The following is a 21335-nucleotide window of genomic DNA, read 5'->3' as shown; positions in this document are numbered from 1 at the left end:
AATGAAATTACACAATACCATCTTCAGCAATATTTCTGGTTTTGACTGTGTAGGGTTAATTCTTCATCAAAATTTCCGATCGTATTGCATGAACATTACAGCAGGATGAAATAATATGAAAACAGAAATAATGATTCATGGAGCATGATCTACACTGATAAAGTAAACAGCTTACATAATCAAATCCAGAAATATTGAGCGGAAATTTCATGTCTTTATTTTGAAATTTCGGCCTACATAATTGATGCACCCATGGTATATTAGCAACTATAATATCCTGAACATGTGGGAACAAATTTGTCCAAATGGCCTCCTCAAGAAATTTTTTGTCTAAATCTAGCACGCAACATATGGAAGGGGGATGAGTTTCTTCTGTTGGTCTAACTAAAATTTCAAAACCAGATTTCTGAATGATCAAACAATGTACTTTGATCCTCAAATTCATGATTTCCCCCCAAAAAATTCAAATTCATCCTTTTCCAGTCTTGATATTCGACAATTAATGAGGGCTACGGGCAATTTGATTCTAAAGATGCATGTTTACACAAATAACAAATGATTCCCGAATAATCAGATATCATAGAGATAATGCAGAGATAAGAAAAATTTCAAATGGCTTCCTTTCTTTCTCCTTGTTCCCAATTGAACTAAACAAAAAACAGGAGCCATGAAATACCCAAAGAATTATTTACACTCTTTTTACACCAAGAAAAACAATATAGTTTACGCCATTTGGATCGGATTATACAACCAGCGAAGCAACAAGAGCTTCATAGCATCATTAATAGTAGCAACAAATAGTCTTTTTTGGAATTTCGATACCACAAATTATAACAGAAGAAGAAAAAGATCTGAACTTACATCATCTCTTTCCCATAAAGAAGAAGAAGAAGAAGTCTCTGTTAGTAAACTTCAAGTAAATTAAGGGAAAAATAAAAAACACAGCCACAATTTTCCAGTTGCCAATTATTTTTCTAGAAGTAAAGCCTGATGCCTGCGTGTGGCCATGGCTGCTGCTAAGACGACAAGTGACACCTATCTAAGCTAAGCTAATGACGGACTCCATTAATTAGCTTAATAATGATAAAAATTAGCGATCAGCACCTCCAGAGAGAGGCAGAAACGAGGATTCTGCCTTGCCATGCGAGCCGCAGCGTCAACTGGTCTTTGATAACGTCGAAGCCGCGGCCAGGTAGGCGTCGAATCAGATACTCCGCCTGGGTCTCCGTGAAATTGCTGAATGCCACGGGAGCCAAGCCCCCCGCCATGAAAACGGTCCGCCAAGGTGGAACAGCTGCTTTGGCCGGAGTCGAACCCGAGACCACCAGGTTCTCAATCTTGGGCGCCAGGAGAAACTTCTCAATCTTGTACACGGCCTCCATGTTCATGTTGTTCACGGCGTCCAGTGAGTCGAAGAGAAACGAGTAGAACTGAAGCGCTTCCACGAACTGCTGGACGAAGGAGGAGGAAGAGGGGCACATTTCGCCGTCAAGAACCACCACGGCTTTGGGGGAAATCTCCTTCAGAAATGCAGCAAACAAATCCTGGGAAGAGAAGGAGGAGAAGAGACGGTGCATGCCGACGGACATGTTGACGGCCACGGCTTCCCCTTCTCGTATGCGCAGCATGGGGATGGTCAGGGTTTCGAATCCCTCCGACTCTAGGACATTGAATTCGAAGCTAATGTTGAGCTCCTTGGCGAAATGTGCGAGATTTTCCCTGGCGAGGTGCATTTCCACGGAGTCCCGAGCGCCGAGAGCCGTGAGGCGGAGCGAAGGCGAGCCCCCCATTTTGAGAGCGAGCTCCTGCAGAAACGAAGCCCACTGCCCGCCGAGCCCGATTTCGAAGTCTATGATGTGAATTGCGTCCGCCCCTTCCAGAGCCTCCAGCAGGGCCTGATTGGCCGTGAAATTTGCAAACTGCGCGAGCGGTGAAACCTCCGAGAAGCTCTTGTAAGCGCTGATTTTGTGAACGATTCCGACCGGAGAGAGAGGCAGAGAAGGGAAAACGCTGTTGTTTGTGCCAGTGGTCTGGTTGAGGATGCGGGAAGCGAGGGCCTCTTTGAAATAGTAGGCCGCCCGGCGAAGGGGCTTCCCGTAAGGGGTGAGTTGCTGATTGAGCCGCGCCAATATCGCCTGGGCGTGTGTAAAGGTGCCTTGTTCCACTGCCTCCGCTGCCTTTAGCAGCTGTCCCACCATCGTCTGCACCGCCTCCTCTGAACCCAGAGCGATGGATTTCATGAACGGCGGCGCGGCCATTGGACCGCCGGTTGGGCCGGGCTTCTGGCGGTGGAATTGGGGCGGCAGAAGCTGGGGGCGCCGCTGGAGGGATTGGAGAAGATCAACATGCTGTTGCTGCTGGGGTTTGAACATGAATTCCTGCTTCACGGGGTGCTGATTCTGGTGGTTCTGGTGATTCTGCCAGAGCGGCGGAGGCCGTAGCTGCAATGGCATCTGCTTAGACATGGACATCTCGTAGGACACGGGGAAGAACACATTGTTGGGGGCATTGACGGGGTTGGGATTGTTAGAGAAGAGCATCGAATTGGGGTTTGATAAAACCCCTTGCATTACCGTCTGCTGAGGCTCTTGTGGCTGAAAGGGCGTGAAGGGCATGGTGAGCGGAGGGATTGTTGCGGAGATGTCGCTGAATTGGTGGTGGGGGAGCGGTGGTGGCAATGCGGAATAGGCAGGGGATTGGGAGTGTGAATGGGAATGAAAGGGGCTTGTTAACGGCGCCATGGATTCTACACCAGTGGAAAACGCGAAACTCCCTGGGTCAGGAAAGCTGGACTCCATTTGGGGCAGAGGGGATGAAGCAGGGACATCTTTAGGATCATCGCTCTCACCGAGAAGCCAACGCATTAAGGACTGATCTGGAGCAGGGGCAGCTGCAGATTCGAGCAACATGATGCTCTCCAAATCCTCCATTCCCGCACCACCAGAGCTCGGCTGCGCCCATTCCTTCTCCTCCTCCTGACGCCAGTCCCTGCTGCTCACATTACCCTTGCTGCTATTGCCAAACCAGCCCTGTCCTCCGCCGGGAGGTGGCGGAGGCGGCGGTGGCGGCGCGTTGGAGCCATCGGAGACGGCTTCGCAGAAGAGGCCGGACACAGCAGCCACTGCCCCACTCTCACTCGACCCCCCTACCGAAGAAGACAGCGTTGGGCTCGGGCTTCGAATGTCAAGAACAGAAGTAGGCTCCCCTGAAAAACACTGATCCACCACACCGCTCGATCTCGACTTGCAGTGCCTCTTCGCCGCCTGAACCGGCGCCTGCGCTCTCGACCTCACGATCTCGATGCTCAAAACGGGTCCCGAATTCCCCGAACCTCTATTGAGCATCCCGTTCATTAAACAAAATCCCCACAAAATCCAAACCCCCCCAAAAATCAAAACCCCCGCAAAATCACTCAGAAAAACCAGGCAACAAGGCACCAAAACCTTCAGCTACCTAGCTAGCACGTTAAGTACTCTTCGAACAAGCTCAGGCTCAGCCGGGACTCGAACTCGCGGCTTCCATGCTCTTTCAAAGCATCAATGGCGGACGGGGCCAGCAAAATGTGGATGTTTGGTCTCTGTGATTGGGTGTAGAGTGTACTACAGCCCTGCCAAGCGCTCCCTCGAATAAGATGCAGAAAAACCACCGGGGGAAGCAAAGTGCATGTACGCAACTTAACTTCTCCCTTTTTACTACCAAGTTAGCTTGAATTAGCAGCAGGTTTTTTCGTGGCTGCTTTGCCTTTGTGTAAGCCTCCTGCTCTCAAAACAGGCTGCGGAGGGGGCCACTGCGCCATCATTTTCTTTTCTTTTCTTCTCCCCACCCTATCATCCCATCATACATACCACATACCCATTCCCCATCTCCACATCAACTCATTCACTACTCCATCATAGTCGGTGCCGCCAAAACCCCCTCCAAAGTTAACCAGGCTTATTTCAAAAGTAAGCAGCCCCCCCCCGCCCATGTGTCCGCCCCCAGCTTCAAAAGGGGGCCAAGGGAATAAAATAATGATAAAAATGGAGTCTCTGCCAACGGAGCAGCAGCCAGGCCTGCCAGCTGCACCAACTCACAAGCAACCCTGTCTAATAAATCAAAAGCGGGGAAGAAATATATATAATTTGTCTCTCTAACTTTATTATTTAATAAATTAAATGTCACTTGCCCCGACGCCCAAACAAATTGCTGCGCAGCCACAATCTCCGTCAGGATTTTGATTGTCTGCATGGGAGCGAGTAAAACCCTGTTTCTTATGCAGCCCTTTCATTACAATACTGATGACGCCATTTATTGTATCGTTTACCTTAAATGTCATTGCTATTTCAATTACGAGGACGACGACATGCCAAAACCCAAGTTGTAATCGAAAACACAAAAACAGAATGAATGATTTCTGTTATATCAATTTGCGCAAGACTGAATGCCCTTTAGGCATCGTCAAAACTTTTGCCATCCTCCTAGGACTCGTTGGTTTCTGATTAATTATATTAATGATCATTGTTCATAAATTTCAACAATCTCATTAAATTTGAGTTGTTCTTCTCTATGCCAACAATTCAATTCATGCAAGGCCCACTTGTTCCTTTCAACTAGTTTCAAAACAATCAACACTAGATTTGATTTCCCTCGTTCAATCAAAGTGGGCTCTATGTTAAGTCCGATGGCTAAGGGATAAGCAAAGTCTATTTGTTCTTTGCACATGTTCTAAAGGAAACCAATTCTTATATTTTATAATCTATGTTACTCGACTTTTGGTTAGTTGTAAGTCTTCTTCTTCTTTGTTGAGGTTTAATCAAAGTTTTTAGTTCGAAGACAATTTTTAGATTTTATAATCCTTTTAAATAGGTGAAACAATTCAATTGTCGTCTTTTTTGAATTATCGTCACATCTACTACTACCTTTCCTTCCAATTACCGCTCATAAAAAGCTCCAAAAACTTATCGCACATGTACTAATAGTTGATCATTATTAAGTTTTCTTAGTCCATTTGTGCAAAAATCTATTTTTGGGGAGAGCGGCTATTAGGGGGTCCTAGTGGTGGATTTTGGAAGAACATTTTAAAATGGCACTTTTAGAACACCTCGCACTCTATGAGTTCTATAAAGAGCTCTGTAAATGTGGGAAAGCTGAAAGGTTAGCTTTAAGCTCTTCACTCACCTAGAAAGGTTCACCGAAAAAATTGGCAAACTTTGACATACGAATTAGGAACTGTAGGTGCACAAAGTTAGTCTGGGTGACTACTGGGTTGTTTCCCCTAGTTGACTTTTAGGTAATGTAAGAATTTTTTTAAGTTCTTTTTTCATCTTCTTAATGATTTAAATGAACTAGGGAAGCGGTCTATTTACTGTTCCTATCTCAATAATCATTCATTAGAATGTGCTAATATGAAGATCCACTAAAAAAACATATATTTTGCTTAATAATTGTCTAATCGTTGAGAAAAAATGTTTCAAATTAGAGAAATGGTGCAACTCTATTAGTACTCATAGTGCATGATTCCTAGGTCATTTATGCATTGAATTGGATCGGTTATGTAAATCTTGTAGTAGTCAAAGTAAATGTTTAATGGAGTGATGAGAATTTGTTTTGAACATCAGTTTGAAACTAACTCTTATTTTGTTTGAGTGGATATTTGGTCGGTTGCAATTCTTGTTTTTGGTATTGCTAAGGGCTAAATAGTGTATGTTTATTAGTTGTAAGTTGTTAAAGGAAAACAACTCGCAAATTTTATAGTCAATTTCAATGGACTTTTGGATGGTTGCAAGTTGTTCGGAGGAAATCAACTCTTACATTTTATAGTTAATTTTAAGGGGATTTTCACTAGTTATAAGTCTTGTTTCTCTTCTCCTAATTGTTAACCAATGTCGACTTGTTCTAATTGTTATCCAATCCCCACATGTTCTTTACAAGTGGTTTAAATGAAACAAATCTTAGATTTTATAGTCGATTTTGGTGGACTTCTTGTCAATTGTAAGTTTGGTTAATGGTTTAAAGGAAACCAACTCTAAGATTTTATGGTCGGTCTTAATGGACTTTTGGTTAGTTGTAAGTCCTTTTTTCTAATCTTTTCATTAGTCAAAAGAAAACTAGAACTTATATTTTATAGTTCATTTTAGTGGGCTTTTCATTAGTTCTGAGTCTTGTTTAAGTTAGGCTAATGGTTAACTAATACCCACATGTTTTTTACTATTGGAAATATAAGCGGAGTAACTAAGAGGGGAGGGGTGAATCAGTTACTACAAAAATAAATTCCAGATCTCTGTAGATGTCAGTACAAAATAATTCTATCAAAACTTAATTATGCTAATGCTCAGTAAACAAAGAAATGTTGTAACTCGGTAAACATTGTGAATGCTCGGTAATTACTTAACATGCAAATCTTAAGATGTTATTTGTGATTATCATTACTTTAACTAAGTTGCAAGCACAGAAAGGAAATAACATGAACACATTTGACACCAAGATTTAATGTGGAAACCCAATTTGGGAAAAACCACCAATTGCAACTTGTTATTATTTTCACTCTTCTGAAGTGAGCCCTATTAGGAGCCAACCCTGTTAAATGTTACAAAACACATTGTTAGGTGTGACCCTGTTAGAGGATTTAATCATCTTGTTAGGAGTTGCCTTGTCAGAGGTCTTTAAACAATTCAATAGAATTGCCACCTTATTAGAGGATTTACAAATGATTGCTAAGCCAACTCTATTAACAGATTTAAATCACTGCTACAATGGTTAGAGAGTAACAATGAGATGACTTGATTTGGATGCAACCGAATTGTTGATTACAAATCTCAATTATGGCTTGTATACTTGATCCTTCCTAATCGAATATATCTTTTCAACTCCACAAGGATATTATGCTTATCCTTCTAATTTGCTTCCTCTTAGCATCATCAAATCACACATACATTTCTCACACTTCCATACATTCAAATCCTCAACTTGACCTTTTACATATATCTTTCATATTGTCAAGTTAGCTAGAATACAATTTGCGATAACCAATATTCATCTCCTTAGTTGGCTAGAACCATTAGATAAATTAATTAAAATCAATGTGCCAAAATAAGAAAGTCCTTTGTTAGCCGACCCTACTTGGTAGACACTAACTTAGAAATGATTTTTCTATGTTAACCAAGTGAACTTGGTTAACACTACATACTACACAGATCCTTTGGTAATCAAGTGAGCTTGGTTAACACTAGTTTCATCCAACTTTTCCTTCATTAACCTAGTGAGCTCAGTTAATAGTCATCTTCTGCAAACTTCCCTTTGGCACTCGAGTGAACTCGGTAGACACTGCCTTCTGAACTAGAATGCTTGGTAGACACAAAAAACTATCTTCACCACCCAAGTGAGTTTGGCATACACTACCTAATGATGATATGTTTGTGTAGCATCAAAGACAATACACAATTAATCAATTGTTTCAACAATCTCCCTCTTTGGCATTGATGGCAACACAACATGTCATATTACAATGAAATTTTTTAAGCAAGAATAAAATAAGGAACATATTCTTGGTTTCATTCTGATTTTCATCCATAAGAATTCCCTTTGTCAATGTGAACTCTTTCTGTCTTCAGTTTCTCCCTCTATCAAAAAACTTATTTTCCAATCTCCCTCTTTGACATCTCTTTATTATGACAGCATACTTCTCCTTCTATATGACTAAAATTTCTATGAGATATGATAGTAAACTTCTCCCTCTTTGACAACACATGCCAAAGACAATTTTTAGTGAATGTCAATGTACCTTAAGTACTGATTCATTTGTAATATGCCCTTGTCAATACTACATCAACTAATTTATCTTCAACATGCTCTAGTTGATGAATCACTAGACTTTATTTAGTGAGCTTCAAAGAGGGGAATGACCCCTAGCTTACCTCTTAGATACAGAAATGCATCCTTAGGTAATGGCTTGGTGAATATGTCTGCAATTTGTTCTTTTATGTTCACATATTCCAATCCGACTTCTTTATCTTACACCAATTCTCTTAAGAAGTGATATTTTATGGCAATATGCTTTGCTTTGGTATGCATCATTGGATTCTTTGATATGTTGATTGCACTAGTGTTATCATAGTATATGTCTACTAGATCCTTGATTTCTATCTTCATACCTGTCATTAGTTTTTTAAACTAAACAATGTTAGAATAATTAATTGTTACTACCACATACTATGCCTCTGTTGTGGATTGAGAGATGCAACTTTGTTTCTTGCTTGTGCAAGACACTAGTCTTTTACCAGGAAAGAATGCTCCACCACTAGTGCTCTTCTAGTCATCAAGACTTCTTGCCTAATCAGCACCTATAAGTACTTTTAAGTCCAAATTGCCTCCTATTTTGTACCATAAGCCATATTCTTCAGTACCTTTCAGATATCTCATGATTCTCTTGATTGCCATCATATCATTTTCTTTGGAATTTGCTGAGAATCTTGCCACCATACCAACTGCTAATGAAATATCAGGCCTTGTATGCAGTACATACTATAGTTTTCCAATTATTGATCTATACGTGGCCTAGTCTACCTCTTTGGAATCATCATTTTTGGAAAGATTATGGCCAGCAGACATAGGGGTTCCAAAATGTCTTGAATCTTCCATTCCAAATTTCTTTAGTATCTCCTTGATATATTTAAATTGAGTAGTGTAGATACCATTTTTCTTCTGTTGAATCTATAATACAACAAAGAAATCTCTCAAAATATAGACATCTCAAATTCCTTATTCCTTAGTCATTTCTTCTGAAAATGCTTTGCACAAGTCATCATTTCCTATAAATAATGTGTCATGAAAAAATATTTCTACCAACACAATCTTCTTGTCTGGTCCTTCTTTGATATATAGACTACTGTTATCATTTGTTCTTTGAAAACCAATTTGTACCAAGTAGTTATGAAGTTTTTCACACCAAGCTCTGGGTGCTTGCTTGAGACCATATAATGCCTTGTGTAACTTGTAGACCATGTCTATTTTGGTAGGATCTACAAAACCTTCTTGTTGTTCAATGTAAACTTCCCCATTGAGAATTTCATTCAAGAATGTAGAGTTAACATCCATTTGATAAACTTTAAATCATCTGTGAGTTATATATGCAAGTAAAGTTCCAACACCTTCTAATCTTGCAATAAGGGCAAAAGTTTCACCATAATCAATACCTTTTTCTTGAGAATAACTTTTACATACCAACCTTGCTTTGTTTCTAGATACTTTTCCATCTTCATTTAGCTTGTTTTTTAACACCCACTTTGTGCCAATTACATTTTTATCCTTGGGTCTAGGAACAAGAGTCTAGGTTTTGTTCTTCTCTATTTGTTCTATTTCTTCATTCATTGCTTCAACCCAACTTTCATTATCAAATGCATCTTTAATATTTCTAGGTTCAAATTTAGCAAGTAAACGTGTACCTTTTGATTTGCTTCTTGTCATTGTTCCATCTAATTTGTCTCCAATGATCTGATCAGGTGCATGATGTCTTCTGACATATCTTGCTAATGTAGGTTCTTTGGATTTGGAATGAGTTTCACTAATTTCATCATGAACTTCAACATCAAGCTTGGGTCCCACTATCTATGGCTTGGGTCCATTAGACTCGGCTTGCTCTTCAAGTAGCTTGGTAGCCTCTAACTGTGACTTGGGTCCTTTAGACTATGACTCAGGTTGCATTGTCTACAACTCGGTAACTGTTAGAGATTTTGTGGACTTGGGAGGTGATGCCTCCTTTCTTTCAGATAGATTTTGCAGGGTATCAAGTTCATAGTAAACAAATCTTGTGTAATCCTCTAGCTCTTTGTTGCTTTCTTCTTCACTCTTTTCTGCAAACTCATCAATTCTCAAATGTGCACTTTCTATGATTTTATGAGTAGACAAATTCAAACATTTGTATGGCTTACTTCTGTAGGAGTATCGTAGAAATATGCCTCCATCATCTTTGACATCAAATTTTTCTTTTCTAGATTCTTTTAAGATATAACATTTGCTACCAAATACTTTCAAGTAACTTACATTAGGTTTGTATCCATACCATAGTTCATAAGGAGTTTGATTTCAGTATTTCTTCAGTTGTACTCTATTCAAGGTATTGAACTACAGTGATGATAGCTTCCTTCCAATATTTGATTGCAACATTCTTTTCTATCATCAATGTTCTTGCACAATCCATGATGGATCTATTTCTTCTTTCATCTATTCCATTTTGCTTTGGTTTACCAAAGGCTGATACTTGTCTTTTAATTCCTTTTTCAATGCTGAATTTATTGAATTTATTGGAGATGAATTCACCATCTATGTCTAATCTTAAGCATTTTAACTTCCTTCCAATTTTTTTCTCTACTCTTGCCAAGTACCACTTGAATTTTTTGAAAGCTTCAGATTTTTCTTTTAGATAAATTATAGTCATCATTCTAAAATAATCATCAACAAAAAGAATGAAAAACTTTTCTCCACTATAACTCTATATTCTAATAGGTCCACATAAGTCTATATGCACAAGCTCTAAGACTTCTTCAGAGTGATAGTTTTTCCTTTTGAAACTAGTCTTTCCCATCTTACCAATTTGGCAATTTTTGCATAGACCAGTATCAAGTTTCTTCAAACTAGGAATGCCTCTTACTCTTCTGTGTTTGTTTGTCTTAACTAGATTATCAAAGTTTATTTGACATAATCTTTTGTGTCATAACCAGCTTTCTTCTACTTGAGCAATAAAACATGAACTTTCACTGAGATCAAGATAAAATTGGTTACCTTTTGTTTGCTTGCCAGATCCAACCAGATTTCCTTTACCATCCAACAGTTTGGCCTTTCCATCTATGAATTCTATTGTGCCAAACTTAGTAGATTATACTTTAGTCCTTCAACCCAATAAGCATGATCACATACAAGTTCATTGGTTAATGAGATATGACATTTTCTTTTTATGCAACAAGGTTCATTGTTTCCAAATCTTACACTACCTCCATCATAATGTTCCATGTGTTCAAATTTTGTTTTATCTTCAGTCATATGATGTGAACAACCACTATCAATAATTCATGTATCATTTTTACTAACATGAGAGATAAGTGCCATCTTATCTCATTCATCATTAGATTCATCTTTTACAACAATATATACCATTTCATCTTCATTGTTATCAGAATCTTTAGCCATAAAACAAGATTTCTTACCTTTTTCCTTATAGTTCTTGTAATTTTTGACTTCCTTCTTGCCTTTGTACTTATTACTTTTCTTATCATCCTTGTTTTCTCTATTTGGTCACCTAGTAGCAATATAGCCAACTTCTTCGCAAGAAAAGTAGATTAGAGGAATATTGCCTTTGTACTTTCCTCTACCTTTGGAGTATTTCTTTGCAAGTAGGGCTTCAACAATTTCAATATCACTGTTAGAATTTTTTTTTGTTTCTTCTTGGCTACCTAATTGATTGGCCTTTGATTTCTTACTCTTTTCTTTGAGTGAGAGTTTTGCTTCAGATACAGAATCAACATTTTTGGAACTAGGAACATAGTTATCATAGTTATCCAACTCAAAAGCTAGCAATTTTCCAACTAAAGAATCTAGATATATTTTATTATTTGGATCACATTTCATTTCTTGAATAGTAGACAATCTAATTGCATAAATAAGAAGAAGAGTTCTTAGTACCTTGCTTACAAATTTTTTGTCATTAATGTCTCCTCTAGATGCTTTGATTGCGCTCACACTTGCTTTGATTATTTTCACATATTTTGCAATGTTTTCATCTTCTCTTATTTTCTTCTAATCAAAATGACCTTTGAGACTTTCTACTTTGGCTCTTCTTACATTGTCATTTCCTCCATAAATGTCTTTCAATTTGGTCCACATTTCATGTGTCATTTTACAATCTTTTACTTCATCAAATTCAACATAACTAAGAGCAGATGCAATATCAATCATCATAATATTATGATTCTTCTTCTCAGCAATGTCTTCAACTGATAATGTTCTAGTGGGAGTCTTGTATTGAACATCAAGATATTATTTACAACCTGAATCACTAATAGTAACCAAATGTAACCTCATAAGTCCTTGCCATGCTACAAAATTGTCTTTGTTCAACTTGAGAATCTCTCTTCTGTAAGATATCCTGATCTTTAGCTTAGGTCCTCGAAAACTTCTTTGCAAGTACCAAAAGCTCTTATACCAATTGTTGAAAATATAAGAGGAGTAACTGAGAGGGGAGGGGTGAATCAATTACTACAAAAATAAATCCAAGATCTCTTTAAATGTCAGTACAAAATAATTCTGTCAAAACTTAATTCTGTTGATGCTTGACAAACAAAGAAATGTTGAAACTCGGTAAACATTGTGAATACTTGGTAATTACTTAACATGCGAATCTTAAGATATTATTTGTGATTATCATTACTTTAACTAATTTGCAAGCATAGAAAGGAAATAGCATGAACACATTTGACACCAAGATTTAATGTGGAAACCTAATTTGGGAAAAACCACCAATTGCAGCTAGTTACTATTTTCACTCTTCTGAAGTAAGCCCTGTTAGAAGCCAACCCTGTTAAAGGTTACAAAACACATTGTTAGGTGTGACCCTGTTAGAGGATTTAAACACCCTATTAGGAGTGGCCTTGTTAGAGGTCTTTAAATAATTCAATAGAACTACCACCTTATTAGAGGATTTACAAATGGTTGTTAAGCCAACTCTACTAAAAGATTTAGATCACTACTACAATGGTTAGAGAGTAACAATGAGATGACCTGATTTGGATGTAACTAAATTGCTAATTACAGATCTCAATTCTGGCTTGTATACTTGATCCTTCTTAATCAAATATATCTTTTCAGCTCCACAAGGATATTCTACTTATCCTTATGATTCACTTCCTCTTAGCATCATCAAATCACACATACATTTCTCACACTTCCATACATTCAAATTCTCAACTTGACCTTTTACTTATATCTTTCATATTATCAAGTCAGTTAGAATACAATTTACAATAACCAATATTCATCTCCTCAGTCAGCAAGAACCATTAGATTAATTAATTAAACTCAATATTCCAAAATAAGAAAATCCTTCATTAGTTGACCCTGCTCGATAGACACTAACTCAAAAACAATTTTCCTATGTTAACCAAGTGAACTCGATTAACACTACATACTTGCACAAATCCTTTGGTAACCAAGTGAGCTTGGTTAACACTGGTTCCATCCAACTTTTTCTTCATTAACTCAGTGAGCGTAGTTAACATTAGTTGCATCCAACTTTTCTTTCATTAATCGATTGAGCTCGATTAATAGTCATCTTTTGCAAACTTTCATTTAGTGCCTGAGTGAACTCGGTAGACACTCCTTTCTGAACTAGAACACTTAGTAGACATATAAAATTGTCTTCACTACCTGAGTGAGCTTAGCATACACTGACTAATGATGATATGACATTTTGTGTAACATCAAAGACAATACACAATTAATCAATTGTTTCAACACTTTACAAGTGATTTGAAGGAAATAATTATTAGAATTTACATTCCATTTTGGTATACTTTTGGTCAATTATAAGTCTAATGTTAGTCTTGTTAATGTTTTAAAGGAAGCCAACTTTTTGATTGTATAGTCTATTTTGATGCACTTTCATTTAGTTATAAATATATTTTGGGTCTTGCCAATTATTAAGAGGAAACCATCTCTTACATTTTATAGTTCATTTTAGTGGTCTTTTTGTTGTTTGCAACTCATGTTTTAGTCTTGTTAATAGTTAACTAGTGCACACATGTTCTTTGCAAGCAGTTTAAAGGAAATAGTTCTTATATTTTACAGTGAAGTGGACTTCTAGTTGGTTGTAATTCTTGTTTTTGTCTTCTTAATGGTTTAAAGGAAACCAACTGTTAGTTTTCATGCTCCATTTTTATGGAATTTTGGTTTGTTGTAGGTCTTTTTTTTAATCTTGCCAATGGTTTAAGGAAACCAACTCTTAGTTTTCATAGTCCACTTTGTTAGACTTCTAGGTAATTGCAAGCCTTATTTTGATCTTGCTAATGGTTTAAATTTGTCAATATTGTAAAAAGTTACAAATTTTGTCAAATTAACTTTTCCTATTCTTACCATTATAGGGTTAAAAGGTGTTTTGTTATGTCTAGTTTGAAAATTAGTAATGAAACATTGGGAGATGAAGGGATGTGTCTTTTAAAACACCCTTCTGTAGACGCTCAAAAATGGTTCGCATCTAAGACCTCATCACTTCTTCATACTAATTTGTCTCATTTTCTCATTCTACTAACTTTGATCTTTTGGCCAGATTGACCATATTTCGTCATTTGTATCCCCTTTCACATCAATTTCAAATCAACTCGAAATCATATCAAATCAACTCAGAATCACCCCAAATCAACTCGAAATCACTCGAAATTGGTCCTAATCAACCCAAAACATATCAAACATCTCAAATCAATCATCATTTATTTGCTCCTAGGCATTGTTGTGGCTTTCAGTGCCTTGGAAACCTATCAACTTATCAATCTTATCAATCTGACCTTAGTACTGTCATGGCTCTCAGTGCTAGGTCAAAATATCATTCATGTCATTCAATATTTGACGTTGTTGAGGCTTTCAATGTTAGATCATGGCATAATCAACCATTTTAATAATATTGACAATGTCTGTCAGTGTTATTATGATCGAACCTTATCAATCAATTTCAATCCTGTAGCATTTACAATGTCGGTTAAATGTTACATATCAATTTATTCGTGTCATGTGTCCTTGGCATGTTATCAATTTCAATCTATCAATTAATTTGACCATGGTTTTGGTCTACCTTTTCATCATCTTATTTGATATCCATCATCATCACATTTTCATCAAAGGATACGGTTGCATTCATTTAATCAATTTGGCCAATCATCTGCTAATTTTCTCTATAGGATTAAATAGCCCATAATTTAATCCTATTCCTTCTAATTATTCTTCCCAATTATCATCCTCAATTAATTAATTTTATTAATTAATTGATTCATTATCTGCAAACCATGGAAATTCTTAATTTCCTAAGTTCCATTTTTCATCATTAAATCCATTTTCTACTAATTCTTATTTTGTGGAATAAGAGGATTTTTAATTCAAATATTCCATAAAATATTGTGTCATCATGACACTTGGATGTGACACCTCGTGGATTCTCCTTCAACACTTGGCTGAGATTTGTCATAATCAAATATTATTACCTCTTACACATGTCCCTATTTGGCTTATTTGTCATAGATTCTTGGCTTTAAGTGGGTTGAGGAATCTTATGACGCGTCATAGATTCTCTTCCAAATTTGACTTGCATGTGTCATAGAATCTTACTTTTGGCATATTCTGTCATATGCGTCATAGGAATCTCTTGCCACATCGCATGTCTGTGGGTGACAAATCCAATGCCCTCACTTTGAGCGTTGATTATAAAATGAACACTCTTTCTCTCATTTTGGGTCCTTGAATCCTTGAATGCTTAGGTCTTGAAAATCTTAATCTTTGAGTATTGGAGTCTCTACTTCTTTGCATGTTGCATTCTCTCTCTCTCTCTCTCATAAAATCACACTTCAAGTATTCTCATGGCATTATCCACATCATAGACTTTTGCTTCAATTTTGTGTGCACTATAAGAAACTTTGGAGCTACAATCATTTGGAGAAGAAAGAAGAACATGGGAGCTACAAATGAAAAAGGGGGTTTCTATTGCTTTCTCTATTAGTTTGGCTTTCACGGTAGACTAGTGGGTGCTAATACATGCTAATTGAGTTTATGATTTGCTCATAGTGTGTTATGCATTTAGCCCATTTTTTTGGTCCTACATTTGGTGAACCCGACATGAATATGCATATCTAACTTGTGTTTTCTTGTTTTGTGCTTGCAGGTGCAAGGAAGGAGCTCACTTGGAAGGGTATAATGACTATCTGCTCTTCCTTTTTACACCTAGATTAATTAGGGGGTCTAGTAAAATGCTCATATGTTGTTGTTTCATGCATTTTGTTAGCTTGTTGTCCTAGGGCACACTCTGCTCTGTCAGGGCGCACTTGGGACCCCTAGGAGCAGTTTTAGGAGCCCAGAAACCACCAAAACCTCTTTCTATTGTTTCCAACTTACCAACTGCACCCATCTGGGCCCCAACTGCGTCATTGACATAGTCTGCACTATTTGGGCGCACTTGGGAGTGTAGCTTTGAAAATTTCAGTTTCTAGGTCTTGTCTGGGCACCATTTCCCCACACCCTGCACCTGACTTCCCAACTGTGCCCTAAAACTACCAACTGCGCCCAACTGGGCCCCAACTACGTCATTGACACAGTCTGCACTATTTGGGCACACTTGGGGATGTTTAGAGCCATTTTGGCCTTCTGGGGAGCAATTTGCACTGTCGGAGCACACCTAGGTTCATAATAAGCACATGGACCAATCAAAATCTGCATTTCAAGCTCGTATCACTCTCTAGGACATAGATTAGATCATTTTGTGTTACTGATGATCTATTTGTAGCATGTGGAAATCGTTGGATGAAGATATGATCATAACAAACTACTGATGTGTGTGCTTTGCAGGACGTTGTCGAAGACTTTGTGTGTCTTTCAAAACTATGTGTGTGGATTTCCTAGATTAGATAACATTTCGTTTGGTGCTTAAAAAGAACCTTTTTCTTTTCTACCTAGCACGTCTACGGTGTTAGATCCCTAGGAGTTGCATTGGATGTATCCGCTCCCCTCGCCATTCATGGATCTTGGGTGTAAGAGAAATCCGTGTAACTTCTATAGGAGGCCTGCCTTGGACCAAGATACTTGATATTGGGTATGCCAGGGGAAGACCTCAGAGTGGTAATGGGCCAAAGCCAGGTCAACATTCCAGTCGCTCTATAAAATTTGATTACGGTGAAAGCTCTGTTGGCGGTATTGTTGCGTGATAGCTCTCCTCCAGTACCCTTGTGGTGCATCAAACCCCAGTTCTTAGGGTTGGGAGACCTTCTACGGAAGTTTATCATTAACTTGCCAAATGGAATGCCCTTACTAAAAACCATGTTTTAGTGGCCAAAATCCTTTCTATCCACTGGCTCAAGGGGTCACCCATGCCCGTGAAGACATCCTACATTCTCGTGGTCCTTAGTAGAGGCAACAGTCCCTTGGGAAGTCATGCCCCTTGGGAAGCGGATCTTGGTAGCCCCAAGAAGTGAGTGCGTTGTAAGGGGGAGCCTGTGGTGCCAAGATCCTAGGTTGTCCGCTCTGGATAAGCACGGCTGAACTTCGGTTCAAGTAGGAATTCAGTGGATACAGTCCTAAAAGCCTAGGTTGTGGTGTGTTTGTTAACTTTTTACAACAGCTATTCTTGTCTTAATGTGTCTTGCGTGTGTATAAAACATAATCAAGATAAAAGCCAAAATTTTAAATTTACACCTTGGATATCATTTGAACTTGTCAAAACATCACACATTGCCAAAACATTTCAACCTTTATCAAACTTTGCAAACTTTGGTTCAACACACTCGAACCTTGGAAAACATGGTGACTTGTGCTCTTAAATGTGCTTGGCAAAACGTAGATCTCACACTTGCATAGATTTCACTTGCATTCACCCTAGTCTAGGATTCATTCTTACATCATATAGACTTCATATTGCACCTTTTAGTCCTCATTTAGTATTTATTACTTTTCATATTGCATCCATTTAGGTTCAGTTTTACTTTCCTTAGTTTTTGCATTCCCATCTTAGAATCAACACTTTGCATTCACCGCCTCGCATCTTTGCATACCTATTCATCATCTTGACCACTTTATCCATCATTTCAGGTGTCCTAATCATCATTTTGAGCATCCCAACTAGCCCTAACACTGTCCTCTACCATTTACCTCTCTGTGACATCAATCCTGAAACCATAGCTTCCAGAATTGCCTCAGTTTCAACCCAGTTTACCAACTGCGCCCAAAAACTACCAACTACGCCCAACTATGCCCCAACTATGTCATTGACATAATCTACACTGTCTGGGAGCACTTGGTGGTCCTGAGATCCAGTTTTGGGTTCCAAATAACATTTTGGGGCGTCAACAGTGTCCTTAGGTACCTGGTTAGCTCCCCTTGCACTAGCTTGCCCAGATCTGCATTCTGCAGCACCTAATCGTCATCACCTTCACTTAAGACATCATTATATATGTCATAACCCTCATTTTGCATCTCCCAACCCATCCTAACATCAACCCCAACATCCTGGCTTCCTGGCATGTCAGTTTGGTAACCATACCCCTCAGAATCAGCAAACATTCTTCCTAGCTTACCAACTGCGCCTAGAAACTACCAACTGTGCCCAAAATGGATCCAAGTGCATCAATGATGCAATTGGTACTATTAGGGTGCACCTGGCACTATTAGGGTGCACTTGGGTACCTACATGATCATTTTGGGCCTCTGAACTACACTTTAGGACCCCAAAACTGCATCTAAGAGCCTCTAGACCTACCCATTCTGCACTTGACCCAAAATCGTATCTTGCACCCAAAATCCCCTTTTGCATCATAGGCATTGTCCATATCACATATCCGCTCAGTATCACCATCATTTTGAGTCCTCAAAATGTCATTTTGAACCCCCAAAACCTTTGAATTTAGTCAAAAATCTAGACAAAGTATAAGTCTTAGAGTATCTCCTAGTGTTGACGGATAATGGATCTTGACTAGTCTTTTTACCTCTTTGCTTATCATTTTCTTTCGTCAAAATCTATCTATGTCTTGATAAATTTGACCTTTTCATCTTTTATCAATTTGATATTTTTGTCTTTTATCAGTTTTTGGTCAAGATCCAAAGTCCTTTATCACAAGGTTAAACTCTTAGGCAAAATACTTTCAAAAGGTTTTATCTAAGTTCAAAACTTTCCATATACCCTTGTCATAACATAATCATATCCCTAGCATCCCCCAAATGTTATTTTGACTTACCCTAGTGGTATATCCCCTTCATATTGCATTGATCCAAATCCTTAGCATTATTTTCACTACCAAACCCTATCAAATTGTCCATCAACCAAATTACCTTCTTGAGCATTTACCCTCATTTTGCATGTCCCAAACATCATTACGAACCCTAGAACTGTAAGGAAACTTGGAAATAAAGAATATAACCATTTTCACATAACCCGTAATAGATCTGAAATAAATACGGAATTAAAATCCACATGCAAGAGAATAGACAACGTACCCACAAAATGTGACACAAGATATACCCTGGGAAACCCTCATTGAGGAAAAAACCCAGCCTCCAAAAGCATCCATCACCATGTATTATTTAGCAAAAATACCATTGCCATACATCCATGGAAGCCTTCATGGCCATAGCCACAACCGAGCAAACTATGTGAACAAGCATGAATCCACACATCCCATGCCATGCTTTCAACCTTCACAAATGCTCCCTTGGCTAACCTGTCAAGCCTTGTCCCGCTCGACTCTTGCCTTTTATCTTCTTCTTGTCACTCTCTCTCTCTCTACAACAACTACCCTTGTGGCTGCTTATATAATAGCAAGTCCCACAAAAACACTAAGTGGTATTACATAAACCATGTGCTAAAACCATGTGCTACCTAACCCATTGACCCCACATTTAATATTGGGCATTTAATTCTTTTCCCCAATATTAAATAATTACATCAAATATTATCACAATGTTACAATACAACTCCTCAAGAATATTCCATGAGAATCTTTACATGTTGCACGTCCATCTAGGTACAACATTACATAATAAAAATAAAATAATAAAATAACAATATTATGCAATGTGTGCAACACCCATTATCTCAACAATCTCCCACTTGTTGTATACATTACATAGGGTCAATCTGTAGCCACATAAATGAACAAGGGAACAATCCCTCCTAGCACATCCACCATCATGGATCAAAATATACCAAGTGCTCCATCCTGGTACCCGCAACAAAATTAAAGTATCCAACATTTCAAACATGAATGATCTCACCTCCTATTATGCCACTCCCACTAGACATACATAGAAGCCATCCAAAGAGAAAACCACCCAACCTATCGCATTAGAAGATCATATAATCTTGTACCAATTGAAATTTTCAAGCACAAAAAAAAAACCTGATCCAAAGGCAATCACATGTATCCGTAGTTGTCAAAATATCCATAGCTGAAATAACACCCACAGCAAGTGCCAAACCCATCCAACTATCCATACCTCAAAGGTATAACAAGTGAATCTCATATCATCGACATATCCAATCTGCAACCTGCAATCATAAGCCTCAAGAGCAATACCTGCCACATATATACCAAGAAGCTCCCACTGCAAAAGATAATGTCAAATCTATAACCAATCCACTCACAACATCTCAAAGAAGTGAATCCATGTAGTATCAAGGACATCCATAATACATAATCCAATATCCTGCAAGAATAACTCTCATAACAAGTCTCCAATAGTCTCTCAAATTCTCCACAACCAACAGAGGAAAGAGATAAAGGAATAACCATGTCATCTCTCGCATGACATACATGAGCACAAACCAGTGATCACAATCTCCAACCAATCTCAAATCCAATGTAGTCAAAACTGAACATCCAAGAAGATAACCAAGACCAGAGAAACCATGCAAATCATAACCTGTATCATGTCCTTCTACACACACCTTTAGATGTAAACTGTGCAAGTATGATCTCCTCCATAAAACCCCAACAAGAAGCCTCAACAAAACCCAAACCATACCATATAACTACTCATGGATGTAAGCCTCTCACAAGAAGATCAAACTCAATAAATCCATTCCTAAACCAAGGAATAACCATTCCTAATCCAAGGAATAACCATTCCTAATCCAAGGAATATGCCCAATAAAACCATCTCTCAAACTCAACCAGCATAACAACATATGCAAATGGAGATAACCAATGCTTAACCATCTCTCAAATGAACCCTCCAAAACTAACTCATGTACCATAGCTCAAGATCCATATCCATGAAAGACAAGCATAAATATAATGCAACTGAGAGAAACAATGGGCTATACCTCTCAAGTAGCAAACCGCCGAGTAGACCAAGAGTGGGGAATGAGAATGCTCATCAAGATACCCAAGTCTCCAACCAAGACTCATCTAAGAACAATCTCCTCTCAAGTCCATATCAGGTGACTGCCCCTCGGACTTCCTGCTGAAACCATCAACCGTCCCAACAAATACTTCTCTAATCCAAGAGAAAACAACGTCACCACCGTCTCTAAGTATCCATGAGCACCTGTAACCAATCAATCCATGCCAACTCCAAATTCAACATAACAATATCATGAAGTATCCAGCTTATGATCAATGTAC

The 21335-nt window shown here is 38.3% G+C and overlaps 1 protein-coding gene across 1 annotated transcript; it reads right to left on the bottom strand.

The window, feature by feature from the left end:
• Nucleotides 1-696: 696 nt before the first annotated feature.
• LOC149565048 (scarecrow-like protein 22) lies at nucleotides 697-3838 on the bottom strand. Its single transcript, XM_089818580.1, has one exon. The coding sequence runs from the start codon at nucleotides 3351-3353 to the stop codon at nucleotides 1098-1100; it is 2256 nt and encodes a 751-aa protein (XP_089674706.1). The 5' UTR covers nucleotides 3354-3838; the 3' UTR covers nucleotides 697-1097.
• Between the last annotated feature and the right edge of the window lie 17497 nt (nucleotides 3839-21335).

The sequence above is a fragment of the Cupressus sempervirens genome, chromosome 3 (assembly GCF_028749045.1).
Source record: "Cupressus sempervirens isolate cs-2001-9-10 chromosome 3, ASM2874904v1, whole genome shotgun sequence".
NCBI classification, from domain to species: Eukaryota; Viridiplantae; Streptophyta; class Pinopsida; order Cupressales; family Cupressaceae; genus Cupressus; species Cupressus sempervirens.
This window is presented reverse-complemented; position numbering and strand designations above follow the sequence as displayed.

Bases quoted from the DNA above. Each gene is read 5' to 3' on its own strand.
- LOC149565048 (XM_089818580.1), bottom strand. From the start codon at position 3,353: ATGAACGGGATGCTCAATAGAGGTTCGGGGAATTCGGGACCCGTTTTG.